We start from the raw sequence: 14,390 nt of genomic DNA on the forward strand, positions 1-14,390 counted from the left end.
TTTCCAGCCCTGGAGTGGATGCCTGGATTAGAGGAGCAGTTCCCATTGCAGTGGGAACTGCCTGCCAGGTGCCTCGCCCTGTGGGACTGGCAGACATGACATGGACACTGAACATTTTACTCCCTCTTTTTCTCCAGGACCTTTAACCCAATAGTCTCTTTGTGGGCTGGGGCTTTAGCCAGGCATCAAGACTTGGATCGCAAGTAATTTCTGCAGGTAACTTTTCTTTACCTTCTTTCATTTTTTTGGTAATCACATTGGTTTCCTTTTTAATTCTTTTCACTCAACACATGAACTTATTCTCCTTCTGACAAGTTCAAATAATATAGAGGTCTAAGGGGAAAAAATACAAGTCCTCAATCTCCCTCCTCCCACTCCTTGCCCAATTCCACCTCCCTTTCTGGAGGTTGCCAATGTCAAGGTTCATGTTTACCCTTTCAGATTTTGTGTGTGTGTGTGTGTGTGTGTGTGTGTGTGTGTGTGTGTGTGTACAGACACATACATATATGTATGCCTATTATTTATGCACGGCAGTATATTTACACAGGGCGGTTCACAGGATGTGAAGCAGTGTGACCACAGGTGATCCTCAGGAGGGCTCTCTCACGCATTCTGACTGGGCCCCACTGGCTCTTGCCCTGACACTTCCTTCGGCTCTATTCGGAGGGACCTCTAGCCAAAGGATAGAAAGAGGCAACCCAATTTTCCTTTCCTTTTTTTTTTTAAGATTTTATTTATTTCTTTGACAGAGAGACACAGCAAGAGAGGGAACACAAGCAGTGGGAGTGGGAGAGGGAGAAGCAGGCTTCCCGCGGAGCAGGGAGCCCGATGCGGGGCTAGATCCCAGGACCCTGGGATCATGACCCCAGCTGAAGGCAGACGCTCAACGACTGAGCCACCCAGGCGCCCCCCAATTTTCCTTTCCTGCTGGTTCCCTTTGCTTCCACATCCAGTCCAAGCCTTGATATTCCTAACTGCGCCTACAGTCTCTGGAGAAGAAAGGTCGTTTCTGTAACAATAATAGTAACAACTAATACATTTTGATGACTTATTAGGCACTAGGTGCTTTCTTTACATGCATGATATTTATCCTCACACCAATCCCTATGCTGCTTTATTCTCATTCTATAGAGGAAGAGAGGGAGGCTTGGAGAGGTTACTTACCCAAAGCCATGTACTTAGAAACTGGTACTTAATTTTGTCTGACTGTAAAGTGTGTCTTAACTTTAAGTGCATTGCTATAAGTTCATCTCTCTGCTTCAGGTAATCTATGTTGTTATCACACCACTAACAAGTCCAAACTCAGTTATCCCCTCCATTCTGAATGCACAGCAGATTCCACCCATTTATGACTGTATCCTTTCAACCATCCTCCTTACTTCTTTGCTCTTGGGATGATCATTACAGCTGCCACCAGCAAGGCTGCCTTCTTCTTTAGAGAATAACCTAGTCCACTCCTTCATTTGCAATCCTGATTTCTTCTAAGACACTTACTTGAAATAACACTTTTAGGTCTCAGAATCCAAATATATTTCTGTCTGCCCTCCCATTTATTTATAAACCCTGTGAGAGCAGGAACAGAATTTCATTCACTCTTACATCCTTCAGGCCTAATAGACCCTCAGTAAATGTTGATTGAACAAATCATTCAACTCCCGTGGCCAGTTATTGAGCAGGCCCACTCCGATGTTTGAAGGTAACTATAGTGGCTATTTAAGAAACAAAGACTGAACTATGGAGAGAAAAAAGAAAAAGAAAAGAAACAAACGTTGATTTGGAATAAAGGTTCAATGTCAGTCTGAGCAGCCAGAACAGAGCTGCTAGACCAACACAAATTATACCTGGTCCAAAGCTGTGTACCTCAAGGATCTTCTCAGACCAACACCATGGAGTTCAAACTATAGACAAAGCACACTTGTTTTTATCAGAAAACCTCAGGCCATATAGGCCCACTTTGAACCTTATCTATTCCTTCAATTATACATATATAAATATTTATTTCAATTGAAATATATATATATTAAAGATTTTATTTATGTGAGAGAGAGAGAGCACGAGCCGGAGGGACAGAGGGAGAAGCAGAGTCCTTGCTGAGCAGGGAGTCTGATGTGGGGCTGGATCCCAGGACCCTGGGATCATGACTTGAGCCAAAGGCAGATGCTTAACCGACTGAGCCACCCAGACACCCCTCAATGATATATTTTACAAGAGCAAGGAAGACAGTTTTAAAATGCTTGACTGTAACACAAATTAGTAACATTATTTTACACCCTAAAATAGGAAAAGAATATGTCCATGGATTGTATATACATGTATAAAATCAGAAAACTCAGTATCACTTTAAAAATGATTCCTGGCTAAATAGCATTGCTAAAGTTAATTTGGAGTTAAAATGCAAACAAGAATGACTTGTATAATAAGATAGTATGTGTCTCACCGTTTATTTCCAACTTAGTCCAACTTGTGATTTTACAGTTAAACTATTGTGCTGTTTTAAATTTGGAGATTCCAGGGGCACCTGGGTGGCTCAGTCGTTAAGCATCTGCCTTCGGCTCAGGTCATGATCCCAGAGTCCTGGAATCGAGCCCCGCATCGGGCTCCCTGCTCGGCCGGAAGCCTGCTTCTCCCTCTCCCACTCCCCCTGCTTGTGTTCCCCCTCTCGCTGTGTCTCTCTCTGTCAAATAAATAAATAAAATCTATAAAAAAATTAAAAAATTTAGAGATTCCATTTCTACTCTAAGATTCCTCATTACAATACTCTGAAGATGTTAACTATTACAACTAAACGTTTTAATCTTACATAACCAAGTGGATAAGAGTGGGCTCTAGTGCTGGACTGCTTATGTTCTAACCCCAGCTCCTCATTCATTGCCTATATGACCCTGGGCAAGAGTCCTAGCCTCTCTCTCCCTCAAATTTCTCATCTGTAAAATAGGCATACTAGTACTTCCTACTCTTTTGATGGCTATTTATAGGAGTTAATATTTGTAATATTCTTACAAGTGTACCTAGTACATTGTAAGTGTTATACAAAATCAGTAAGGGATTTAGGGGGAAAAAAAACTACACAAAATACTTCACTTTTTTTCCCCATAATGTAGAACAAAATGAAGGAGAAAAAAGCCAGCTCTGTGCCCCTGTTGGAAGCTCTCAGTGGAACTAGAACTCCACAGTCCCAGCTCCAAGAGAGTTGTATGTTCATTCATTCAATAATCTGAGAGCCTACTATGTGCTGAAACTGTGAAGCAGACACAGCCTCTGCCCTCAAAGGACTTGCAGTGGGGTTAGAGATCAGAACCCTAATCTACTTTTTCACAGATGAAAAGACTGAGATCCAGAGAAGTTATGCCATGCTTAAGGTCACACTTCAAAATACTACCAGAGGTGAGACCAGAGCTTTCTTCCCACAACTCAGTTCAGAACTCTTTCCCAATGGACCACCCGCCGTTTTGAGGGCCACATCTCAGCTTCTATTTGACACACTACCTAGTTTTCATGTCCTTTCCTTCTGTGCACCCTCTGCAACCCCCCTCCAAAACCTGGAGCCTAGGGTTTGGAAAAGAAAATGGTGAGCCCTGAAGAGAAAGTCACACGCTGGGCATTTTGAACCATCCTCTGCAAGAAAAGGAAATGTTACTTTATCCTCCCTTAAGCATTAACTCTTCCTATGCCCGAGACGTTGAAGCCGTTAAAAAAAAAAAAAAAACAGCCTGAGTGGTCTCACTCAGGACCGGAAGGTGGATCCCCGCCCCCTGGTACGCTGCTAAGACAGATGGGGAGCCACCTGTCAGAGGACTGTGGGCGGGGGCCGGGCCGAGAGGGCCCGGGGACCGGAGGGTGAGCGCCGCTGAGCGCACGCTCAGAGCAGACAGCTTGCTGGAGGCAGGAGATGATGGTCTAAAACCCTGAGAGCTGACGATCAGAACGGAGGGGGGGGGGAGGTAGTCACGGAGGGGAGACAGCTATAGGAGGTGGAGGAGATGGAGGTGACAGCAAGGAGAGTACGCAACGACTAGGGGCGACTTCTGCGCCGACGCCGGGCGGTCGGGCGAGAGGAAAGCAGGGCAACGCTGCGGCGCTGCCGGCGGGCCCTGCCCGGGCAGGGGGTGCCATGTCTCGAGAGCGGCCCCCCCGCACCGACATTCCCCGCAACCTTAGCTTCATAGCCGCACTAACAGAGCGTGCCTACTACCGCAGCCAGCGGCCCAGCCTCGAGGAGGAGCCGGAGGTGGAGCCAGGCGAGGGCGGGACGCGCCTTGGGTCCCGATCCCGCGCTCACGCTCCGAGTCGGGGTCGCCGGGCCCTTTCTGCGCCCGCCGGAGGCGGCGGGGTCCGAGCGCCCCGCAGCCGCAGCCCCGACACCCGCAAAAGAGTGCGTTTCGCCGACGCGCTTGGGCTGGAGCTGGCCGCGGTGCGCCGCTTCCGCCCCGGAGAGCTGCCCCGGGTGCCCCGCCACGTGCAAGTCCAGCTGCAGAGGGACGCCCTCCGCCACTTCGCGCCGTGCCAGCCTCGTGCCCGCGGCCTCCAGGTAGGGAGGCGGCAGCGGCATGCCCCTTTCCCGGGACCTCCCTGACCCGGCCGCCGTGGGCGTGTGGGAGAGAATTTATCAAGCAACACCTATCTCCATCCCCAACCCTAGACTTATTCTTGCTCATTCATTTTGGGTCCACTCTCTCAGCTGGGCTCCACTCCGACTGCCCTCCGCCGGGGTCGGCCTCGGCTTGGTCCAGTGCCTCTCCCTGACCCCGCCCCCGTCTCTCCTCTCCTCCCCCTTCTCCCAGGAGGCGCGCGCCGCCCTGGAGCCGGCCAGCGAGCCTGGCTTCGCCGCCCGCTTGCAGGCGCAGCGCATCTGCCTGGAACGCGCCGAGGCGGGCCCGCTGGGCGTGGCCGGGAGCGCGCGCGTGCTGGACCTGGCCTACGAGAAGCGCGTGAGCGTGCGCTGGAGCGCCGACGGCTGGCGGAGCCAACGCGAGGCACCGGCCTCGTACGCCGGCCCGGCCCCGCCCCCGCCGCGCGCAGACCGCTTCGCCTTCCGCCTTCCGGCGCCACCCATGGGGGGCGCCCTGCTTTTCGCCTTGCGCTACCGCGTGACTGGCCACGAGTTCTGGGACAACAACGGCGGCCGTGATTATGCTCTACGTGGGCCCGAGCACCCCGGGAGTGGCGGAGCCCCGGAGCCCCAGGGCTGGATCCACTTTATCTGAGACGCCTGGGCCGACGGCGGGAAAGCCAAAGGCACCCAGGGGCTGCGGGAGCCCGAAGATTTGGCGGGGAGGAATGAGAGAAACCGAGATCGGCTGGGAGCTGTCCAAGAGAGTCAAGTGGGGGAGGGCGAGGAGGATGGGAAAAATCAAAGGGGTGTGGGGGAGTGGGCGGAATGAACGAAGGTCGGGGAGATCGGGGTGGAAAAACATTCGTTGGATGTGAGTGATAGGAACCCAAGGCATAGAAGAAAGGAAACCAGAAAGGGCACTGGAAGGATTAGAAAAAAGCAAAAGACGGGTTTGATGGTGATGTCCTATACCGTGAGCTAGTATTGGGAGAAAGTTAGTGGGCTTGTCAGACCTAGGCAGTTGAAGGTTAGAGTACCTCTTTGAGACAGAGGAGGTATTTTGTTTGAAGTAGGAGCCCACCCTACTGTGGTTATTTGTATTGCCAGCTCATTCCCTCTTCTTACCCGCCGTTGCCTCCTCAGGTCCTCCAGTCCTGCCCGTCCTAGCTTTATACTCAGCCATAATTGCCTTGCTTAAGTCCCAGGAACTGCTCCCCAGTCCCTGGCATTATGACAGGATTCTCTTGTCATTCCCAAGGATCCCTGGCTTCGTTTTCCCCTGACTGGCTGGGGAGTGATGGCAGACTGCAATCAGAGCTCCTTCCTCCTCCTCCAGGCAGCCCGGGGGAATAAAATGAAGGCAAAAGCAACTCCAGGCCTGTCCTTGTAGCCAAATAATGTCGTGCCTGAGGAGTTGGTACACTCAGGGGCTTCCAGAAAAATGCCAGCCTCACCTTTCTGGAGTGCCTTTTAATGACCTCTAAGCACTTTAAGCACTGTGTTTGTCAGGAACAGTGAATCACAAAAATCACTATCATGATTCTGCCTCAAGGAAAGAGTCACTGACTAGCTGTATTACATTGGGCAAAGTTACTTCACCTCTCTGGGCCCCAGTCTCCTCCTTGGGAAATTAGATTTTGACTAGGTGATCTGTCACAGTCTCTTCTTGCTTTAACATTTTATGATCTATGAGTGGCAGAGTGTAGATTAGAAGCCACATTCTCCAACATACAGTTGGGAGTGCTACAGTTCAGAACACACAGCACTCCCAGCATTTGGTTGGAGCTGAGGATGGGTCCTCCAGTTTTTGATACAGATATCCCAGAGCCCAGGAAGCATCCTATAACCAGCTTGCAGCCTGATGGTATTCCAGGGCCTTTTTCAAACTGCAGCTCATCCTCTGCCCAGTGCTTTTTGCCCTTGCCTGCACAGACTTCCAGTCTAGGTACTTTGAGACAATTTTGGGCAGGTGCATCTCTGTTGGGGAAAATGATGTTTGGGAGCCCCAGAGATGAAACAACGTTGAGGCTCTTTTGAGGATAAAGGATTATGGATGTAAGATATGGAAAACATTTCAATTCAATTAAAGCCACTTAGTAATTAAATGGTACCAGAAGATGGCAGTCTGTTCCATACCCTGAGCAAGTGAAATGGGAAAGCTGGACTCCTACCCATTCACAATCATGCCTTAGGTCTCCCTAGTTAACCTCTGCTGGTAGTTTTTCCTTTCCTCTTACACTATTCCTAAGCTCTTTGCTTTTTTCTTTCCTTGTCCCTCTCTCTCATCACTTTCATTTTTCTTTTAGCATATAGGGTATTTACCTTCGTTTTCTCTTTTCCATTTGCCTCCATCTTCATCCTTATTGATTTCTGCTATTCCTTCTCCCTCCAGAAGGGGTGGAGAACCTACTGCCTTTTCTCCAAGACCATGGTTGATCCACCTTCCTCCCTCAGGCTCCTTCTTGACAGTCTTCTAGAAGGGAGAAGAGGGAAAAGAAGCAGTTCCTGATGCAGATGAACAGCTGCTCCCAGGTAACCAGCTCCCCACACCCTTTTCTACCTGTAACTAGTTTCTCAAAAATGTCTGAATCCTCTTCCTTGTTACTAAGTCAGAGAGTGCATGCACATGTGCCCCATACATGCATTCAGAACAGAGTATGGAGTGTGTTACCAGGCCCCTCCTGTCTAAAGCCTTAGTCCTTTGAAGGAAGATGGCCGAAAGAGAGGAACCCCGAGTCGCTCCTCAAAGAAATGCCGGTTTAAACATCATCCTTACGTGATGAAGAAAACAAAGGATTTCATGCATCTTGTGGATCACCTTCAGGTCGTATTTCCAGCAGAGTGAAGAAAGAACCTCCTCAAAGCCACCAAGCAAAGCACTTTTTAGTCATCAATGAAGAGCCCAAGGGAGGATGATGGAGGGAGCCTGGGTGGAGGCTCAGTGTATACTAATCTCTTGCCTAATGTGTATGCGCTATTGTCATGTTGTATTAACAATCATAATAGCTCACATTTACTTATCCACTCAAATCTGGTGTCTTGCATGCATTATAATTCTCAGAACAACCCTATCAGTTGAGAAATACTATCCCTGTTTTAGAGATGAGGAAACAGCTCAGAAAAGCATAGTAATTTGTTCAAGATCACACCACTGGTAAATGGCATTGCTAGGATTGTGAACTCAGGCTCTCCAGAGCTTCTGTATATAACCATGTTACTATATTTTTTCCTTTAAAAACAAAACTGAAAATTTTGCCATATATAATCTCTTATTAAGAAAAGACCACAGTTTCTAACTGTTCTGCCTTCCCATCCTCCCAGATTATTGAACTGGCTTAGGGAAGGCAAAGTGCTGAGGGTCCCACAATCCCATGCAGGAGCTTGCTGCTCTCTCCTGTACCAGTGTCCCAGGTCTGCAGAAGCAGCAAGGGACCACACTGCCTCCTGCTAGAGAACTTGGGAACCCATTTGAACTCCAGCTTTTCCATACATTGGGATTCTTTCCTGGCCTTAACCAACATTCTACACCTGTTGGTGTGACACCTCTTTCTACTCCCCTGACTGGTCTTGAACTGACCAGTCCTTAAAGTTTCCACTAAAAGGTATCCCTGACTAGGACAACTGCTGAATGGTCTGTGCTTGGGCCCTCTCTGCGAGCCCTGGTATTACTGAGTGGATAAATGTAAACTGGTTGGAGACGGAACCAAGGATAATCCATTTTTCCCTGAGCTTTCTCTGTAAGAAGTACTATGGCTCACCCACTCCCCACCCCCCATCCTCAGCTTTATAGAACCAACACCTGAATCTTCTAGTTCTTCCCATGTAGAGCTGCCCCAGGGCCTGGGGGTAAGCTGATAGTCTAATCTGATATGGGGAACACTAGGAGTTTGGTGGAATCTTTAGAGATGTGTTAGGTGTTAGGCATTGGGATGGGTCCTTTCCCCTGAAGGCTGATGACTATATGAACAGGAGCAATTTAGTGTATAACAGGTCAGCTGTGGACTAGGCAGTGCTAGAAGAGAAAACATTGCCTTGATCAGGGGCTTGGGTCCTTGAAGCCACACAGCTGGAACACTTTTGCCCAGTCTTCCTACACTTAACCTGCCTGACAACCTTCCTCTCGTACCTTTGTTTCTCTTTATGCACGTAGCTCATTTCTCTTCACAATAAGCCCTAACTCCTAAACTTTCCAGTCAAACTCCCACATTCCCTTGCTTCTAACACCTGCGTTTCTCTGGAGCTCCTCTGGATCCTTGCAATCTGCAAGGTCATAGAATCAGAGACCTGGAAAAGCTTGTCTTTAGAGATCACTGGGTCCATTCTCCAGTACAAATGAGGACACAGGTCCAGAGACGAGAAGACTTCAGCAGGGTCAGAGAATTTGTTAGTACAGCTCGAGATGGGGCTTAACCCCAGCCCTCCTGACCATATTCCACTCCCAGGCTACAAAACGGGCGTCTACAGTCAGACCCGCAGTTTTTCATGGCAAGCAATAATATCACAAATGTTTCATTTTCTGTTGCTAGCTTCTATTCCCTTCCCCATCCAGGCATAAAAAGAAACAAAAGGCACTTGTAGTTTTCTGTTTTCCCAGCCTTGGCACTTCTTTGGGTGATATTGCTAAGGAACAGTGAAGTTGCTAAAAAGACTGAATAATCCACCTATTGACAGTTAACCTGGAGAGGAATTGAAAGTTTGCTTTGTGAATCCCCCCAAACCACTGTTCTCATCAGGCCCTCCCAGAGTGTCCTCACTCTCTTCACAGTGCAGCCCTGTTCACTGGGCCCCAGACCCACTAGTCCTCACTTCAGCTTCCTCATGCAGCTGCCCTCCCTTCTGGGTAAAAGACCTCATATTTGAAATAAAGTTGAAATATGAAAGTATATAATAAAATACTGAGAAATACTGTTTGTTTGGGGTGGAGGGTGGCAAGAGACCCAGAAGTGAGATTCTTCTCTCCCACCCCCCATATCTTGGTTATCTCATAAAAGTTCTGTCTGCTGGTGTCCTATTGCTATGCAAAAGTTGGGTGGGCAAAAGATGGAGGAGTTGGGCAGCCCTGGTATAAGATACCCCAATAGAATCCCACCACTATATTGGGTAGTGGTAGGAAAGTTATCAGGGCCCAGCTTTAGTCCCCTGGCACCCAGCACCAATTCCTGGTGCAGTTAAAGGGTACAGCTTGGGTAAAAGCGCCGAGTATCCCCCCCGGTTGAGGGGGGGCTCTTCTTCCTTAAGGGGGCCATCTAAGTTACATTCTGCTCCTTAAACACTGAAGGAAAGAGCAAAGCCCTTTTCTCTATCAAGGGCAACCCTAAAGCAAAGCTTAGGAAATACGATGAAGAGGAAAAGCAAAGACTTCTGTCTACTCCAGAATGGAGCAAAAGGTATTAAAGTGAGGCATCCTTGAGAAAGATCAAGTTCTAACATAATTTTGACTCCCACATGACCTGAACAATGAGAGAATCCAGTTACCCACAAAATAATGAGAACGTTTCTGATAGGGAAGCCCTAGCCTGAGAATAATCAGATGCCTCCTCATTACATCATAATGACCAAGTTGTGATGTCACGGCAGAGCACCCACACTTACTTTGTCAAACTAGATATGTTAAAGGGTAGAGTCAGCATGAGGAGCAGACACCCAAAGAGAGGTAAGCGGGGGCTTCCCAGGGTTTTCTCTGTGGCTTTATTGCCTAAGGTTCCTCTATGGCCCTAATGTCTTTCCAGGCTTTTCACACCTTAGTCTAGTGCTAGGTCTGTCTGAAATCCTTCTTCCACAAACTCCACTGCAGCTTTTGCTATCCGAAATCTTTAAAAGTTGCAGTTCTGACTGGTCAATCCTCAGCTTTTGTATTTCTTAGGAGACAGGGCACAGAATGGTGGCGCATGGTTCCTGTAAGTGAGGCAGAAACTCACCATATCCATTTGCGTTGTCCCAAGGGTAGATCCAAGTTTTGGGGCACCTGAAACAACTTTTGGAGCCTTTTAAAAGAAAAATAAAGGGCGCCTGGGTGGCTCAGTTGGTTAAGCGACTGCCTTCGGCTCAGGTCATGATCCTGGAGTCCCGGGATCGAGTCCCGCATCGGGCTCCCTGCTCAGCGGGGAGTCTGCTTCTCCCTCTGACCCTCCCCCCTCTCATGCACTCTCTCTCTCATTCTCGCTCTCTCAAATAAATAAATAAATCTTAAAAAAAGAAAAAATAAATACATTAGGCACAAAAGTGAAAATAGTTTAGAATGAGAAAAGATAAATTTTTAAGTGACAAATACTATATCATAAAATCAAGAAAAATAACATTTTAAAAATTATCTACTTGACAAGCATTTTTTTTTTTTTACAATTTTGTTTTTGGGTACATGCTCCTTGATTTCTTATATTGATGATTATGTTTCCTATAAGGAGTACAGAAAAGTAATTCAGCCTTCTACATGATCACTTTTTTTATTTTTTTAAATAATTTATTTGTATGAGAGAGAGAGAGCACGAGAGGGGGGAGGGTCAGAGGGAGAAGCAGACTCCCCGCTGAGCAGGGAGCCCGATGCAGGACTTGATCTCGGGACTCCAGGATCATGACCTGAGCCGAAGGCAGTCGCTTAACCAACTGAGCCACCCAGGCGCCCTGATCACTTTTTTTTAAATTCTTAGTGATTTAGAAAATTTTCACCCTCACACTTTATAAGTGATAATGTTACATAATTTTTTTAGAATTTTTGTCAAACTTGGAAAAAAACTATCAAATTTCTTTGATATATGTGTACAATTTCAGAGCATTTCAAATTTGTAATGACTAATATACTCTGGATTGTTGACACTAGGATTAATGTATATGTATTAGTTGGCTTAGAGCTGCCAAACAAAATGCAATCCATTGGGTGGCTTAAACCAAAATTCTCTCACAGTTGTGGAGTGTAGAAGTCTGAGAACAACGTATCTGTAGGGTTGACTTAATTCTGAGGTTCCTTTCCTTGGCTTATATAGTCATCTTCTCCCTATGTCTTCCCGTGGTCTTTCCTATGTTCATGTCTGGGTCCAAATTTCCTATTATAAAGATACCAGTCATATTGGATTAGGACTCATCCTGAAAACCTCATTTTAACTTAATTACCTCTTTATAGAACTTATTTCCAAATACAGTTACATTCTAAGGCATCAGGAGTTAGGACTTTATCATATGGATGCGGGGTGGGGGGTAGATGACACAGTTCAGCCCCTAACACTATACTGGCTATTAAACTATTTACAGAAGTAACTGCAAACCACAGTCATATACCTACTCAACCCAAACTAAATTGTATCCCCAACTCCATTTCCTTAGCCAATCCCAAAATACCTATGGCCTTCCCACTGCCACCTGACAAAAGGAGAAGTGTGATGGAGGGGAAGTTAGAAAGGAAAGAGACATCAATCTCAGCCAACGGCAGTTTATTTTTTTTTAAGATTTTATTTATTTATTTGAGAGAGACAGATAGTGACAGAGTTAGTGAGAGAGACCACAAGCTGGGAGGAGAGGGAGAAGCAGGCTCCCGCCAAGCAGAGAGCCTGACATGGGGCTTGATCCCAGCGCCCCGGGATCATGACCTGAGCCGAAGGCAGACGCTTAACAACTGAGCCACCCAGGCACCCCTGCAATTCAAAATTTTTTTTTTCAAATTTTATAAAACCCCACGACCATGTTAACACATCCTGGGGCTCCTCCAGTGCTCCTCTGTGCAAAGGATGACCCTGAAGTTTCAGTTTCCTTAGGTATACGGTAAATGTGCCTCTGGTTAATCCTGCTAATATCTAAGCCACGCAAAGGAAGAGAGAATTTTCACTAAAGATGGAGAATTAACATCTCTACATTGAGGATGACATGATAAGTCCGCATTCTTCAGCACTAGTCCCTGGAAGAACTGGGAAGATTTGTTGTGTTGCTAAAGGGGGGGCCCTCCCTTCTTTGATATTGTCAGCCTGCATCTATTCCTCTCTTGCAATCCCCATCCCAGTCCAGTCCATCTTCTAAAGCTTTAAGGTGAAACCCACACAAGAAGGAGGCTTCACGGGGCACCTGGGTGGCTCAGTCGGTTAAGGGTCTGCCTTGGGCTCAGGTCAGGTCCTGGGATGGAGCCCCATGTCAGGCTCCCTGCTGAGTAGGGAGCCTGCTTCTCCCTCTGCCCCTCCCCCCGCTTGTGCGTGCTCTCTCGAATGAATAAAATCCTAAAAAAAAAAAAAAAAAAAAGGGAGGTTTCAGCACACACTCCAGAAAAGGGGCAGATGAGTTTCCTCTTGCCTTGGATTTCCCCTCTCCTAAACCTATCTTCAATTCTGTTCCCTACTCCTGAGTCTCGGGAGTGAGTGTCTTAAGGAGACAAGAAAGGTGGCAGAGTTGTCCACCTTTCATATTTCCAAAAGCTGGTGATAAGTGTTGCCCAGAGTGCCTAACTGAACCCTCTATAGAGGGGCAGGCACTAGGTTCCCACAGATATTGTCTGCCTGGCTTTCCAGCCAGATAAGCATGAGTTCTTCCCAGTCAACCCAGTCTTGTAATTTGTTTGGATTATGGGAGAACAACTTCTCCACTGAAAACTGAGGACTGCTGCTGCCTAAAATGTTTCACTTTTCCTTTTATCATATACAAACTATTGGGGCATGGTAATAGGCATTCATGATTTAGGACAAAGTCTGTATATACTATCAGCCCTGGCTTAAACCCTGAGGGATCAGAAGTTTCAACTCTAAAGCTGAGTTTATATCTATCTTAACCTTTGTTTACACCTATGATGTATTTGCTGGATGGTAGTTTGAAGATCGTAGGGCTGGCTCTTAAGGAAGTTGAAATTTTTACTGAATGTAATGGGGCTGGGAAGTGGGCAGGTAAATACAGGCATAATAACATAAAATAGGGCTCAGTGCTGAAGTGGAAATACATTTCTGATGTCTGACAACCATGAAAGTGCTCTAGACCTTAAATTGGAGCAATAAAGAATCCGTAGTGGGGGTTGGTTTTGGGGGGAGTGAAGGGTGATGTCTTTGGAATACAGAGCAAAGTCTGAAATTGTTTTATAAATTATTGTAGCTATGTAAACTATTAAGTTACCTAAATAGGCAAAGAGACTTTTTCAAAGACCAGCATATGAGAACAAAAGAATCACTTCAGAAAGTGCTGTTTCCAAGTTTTAGTCTGAAGACCGAGAATCCTAAATATACAAACTTTTGGCCCAAATTCCAAATATACGAACTTTTGGCCCACAACTTCAGAGTTTGTGTCTACTTTGGTGAAAAGTCCATTTTATTGCCATCCCTTTCTTGACAGCAAAAACCAAGGTCCCCAAATAAGAGGCAGGTCCTCCTCACTGGGACAAAGAGGGGGGTCTAGGGGTCTGGTGAGTCCCAAACAGGTGCCCCTTCCGGCACTTAGTCTTTGGGAACACCTGTCCGGTTGTTCCGAAGGCGCCGGGCTGCTGGGATCCTCGTCTTTCAGGCGGCAAGACATTTGATCCATCTGGAGAACAAGTTCCCGGTTGCTCTAGACGCTCCGTTTACAGTGACGCTGCTGACGGCCCTCGGCTGAGCAGGCGCGGCTCGGCTCGGTTCTACTCGCGTGTAAGCCTGGCTGAAGGAATGCTGAAAAAAGTCTTCCTTCAGGAGGAACAAATGGGGAGTAGTTGCAAGGCGGTCTTGGACAATTCAACAAACTGCTGTGAATTCCTTGGGAGAATTCCGGGAGGACCAGGGCTCAGCGTACTCCGAAGGTCCGACACGGAAAGGTCGAAGCCGGGGCGGGGGGGGGGGGGGGAGGGAGGTACCATTCACAGCACCCTAGCCCGGGGGACATCTTCCCTGCCCCAAGCAACCAA

General features: G+C 47.3%; 1 protein-coding gene across 1 annotated transcript; it reads left to right on the forward strand.

Moving 5' to 3' along the window:
* Positions 1–3,827: 3,827 nt before the first annotated feature.
* Positions 3,828–7,582, forward strand: PPP1R3E (protein phosphatase 1 regulatory subunit 3E). The gene is made up of 2 exons (XM_028114935.2): positions 3,828–4,528; positions 4,782–7,582. Exons 1-2 carry the CDS (start codon positions 4,112–4,114, stop codon positions 5,202–5,204), a joined length of 840 nt encoding a protein of 279 aa, XP_027970736.1. The 5' UTR covers positions 3,828–4,111; the 3' UTR covers positions 5,205–7,582.
* Positions 7,583–14,390: the final 6,808 nt, after the last annotated feature.

Source organism: Eumetopias jubatus, unplaced genomic scaffold, assembly GCF_037043125.1.
Source record: "Eumetopias jubatus isolate StellerSeaLion01/CBP00866 unplaced genomic scaffold, mEumJub1_p1.0 scaffold_7, whole genome shotgun sequence".
In the NCBI taxonomy this organism is placed as follows: Eukaryota; Metazoa; Chordata; class Mammalia; order Carnivora; family Otariidae; genus Eumetopias; species Eumetopias jubatus.

Excerpts from the sequence above, each read along its gene's own strand:
- PPP1R3E (XM_028114935.2), top strand. The coding sequence starts at position 4,112 with ATGTCTCGAGAGCGGCCCCCCCGCACCGACATTCCCCGCAACCTTAGC. Across the intron at positions 4,529-4,781 it reads CTCGTGCCCGCGGCCTCCAG|GAGGCGCGCGCCGCCCTGGA; the intron begins GTAGGGAGGCGG and ends CCCTTCTCCCAG.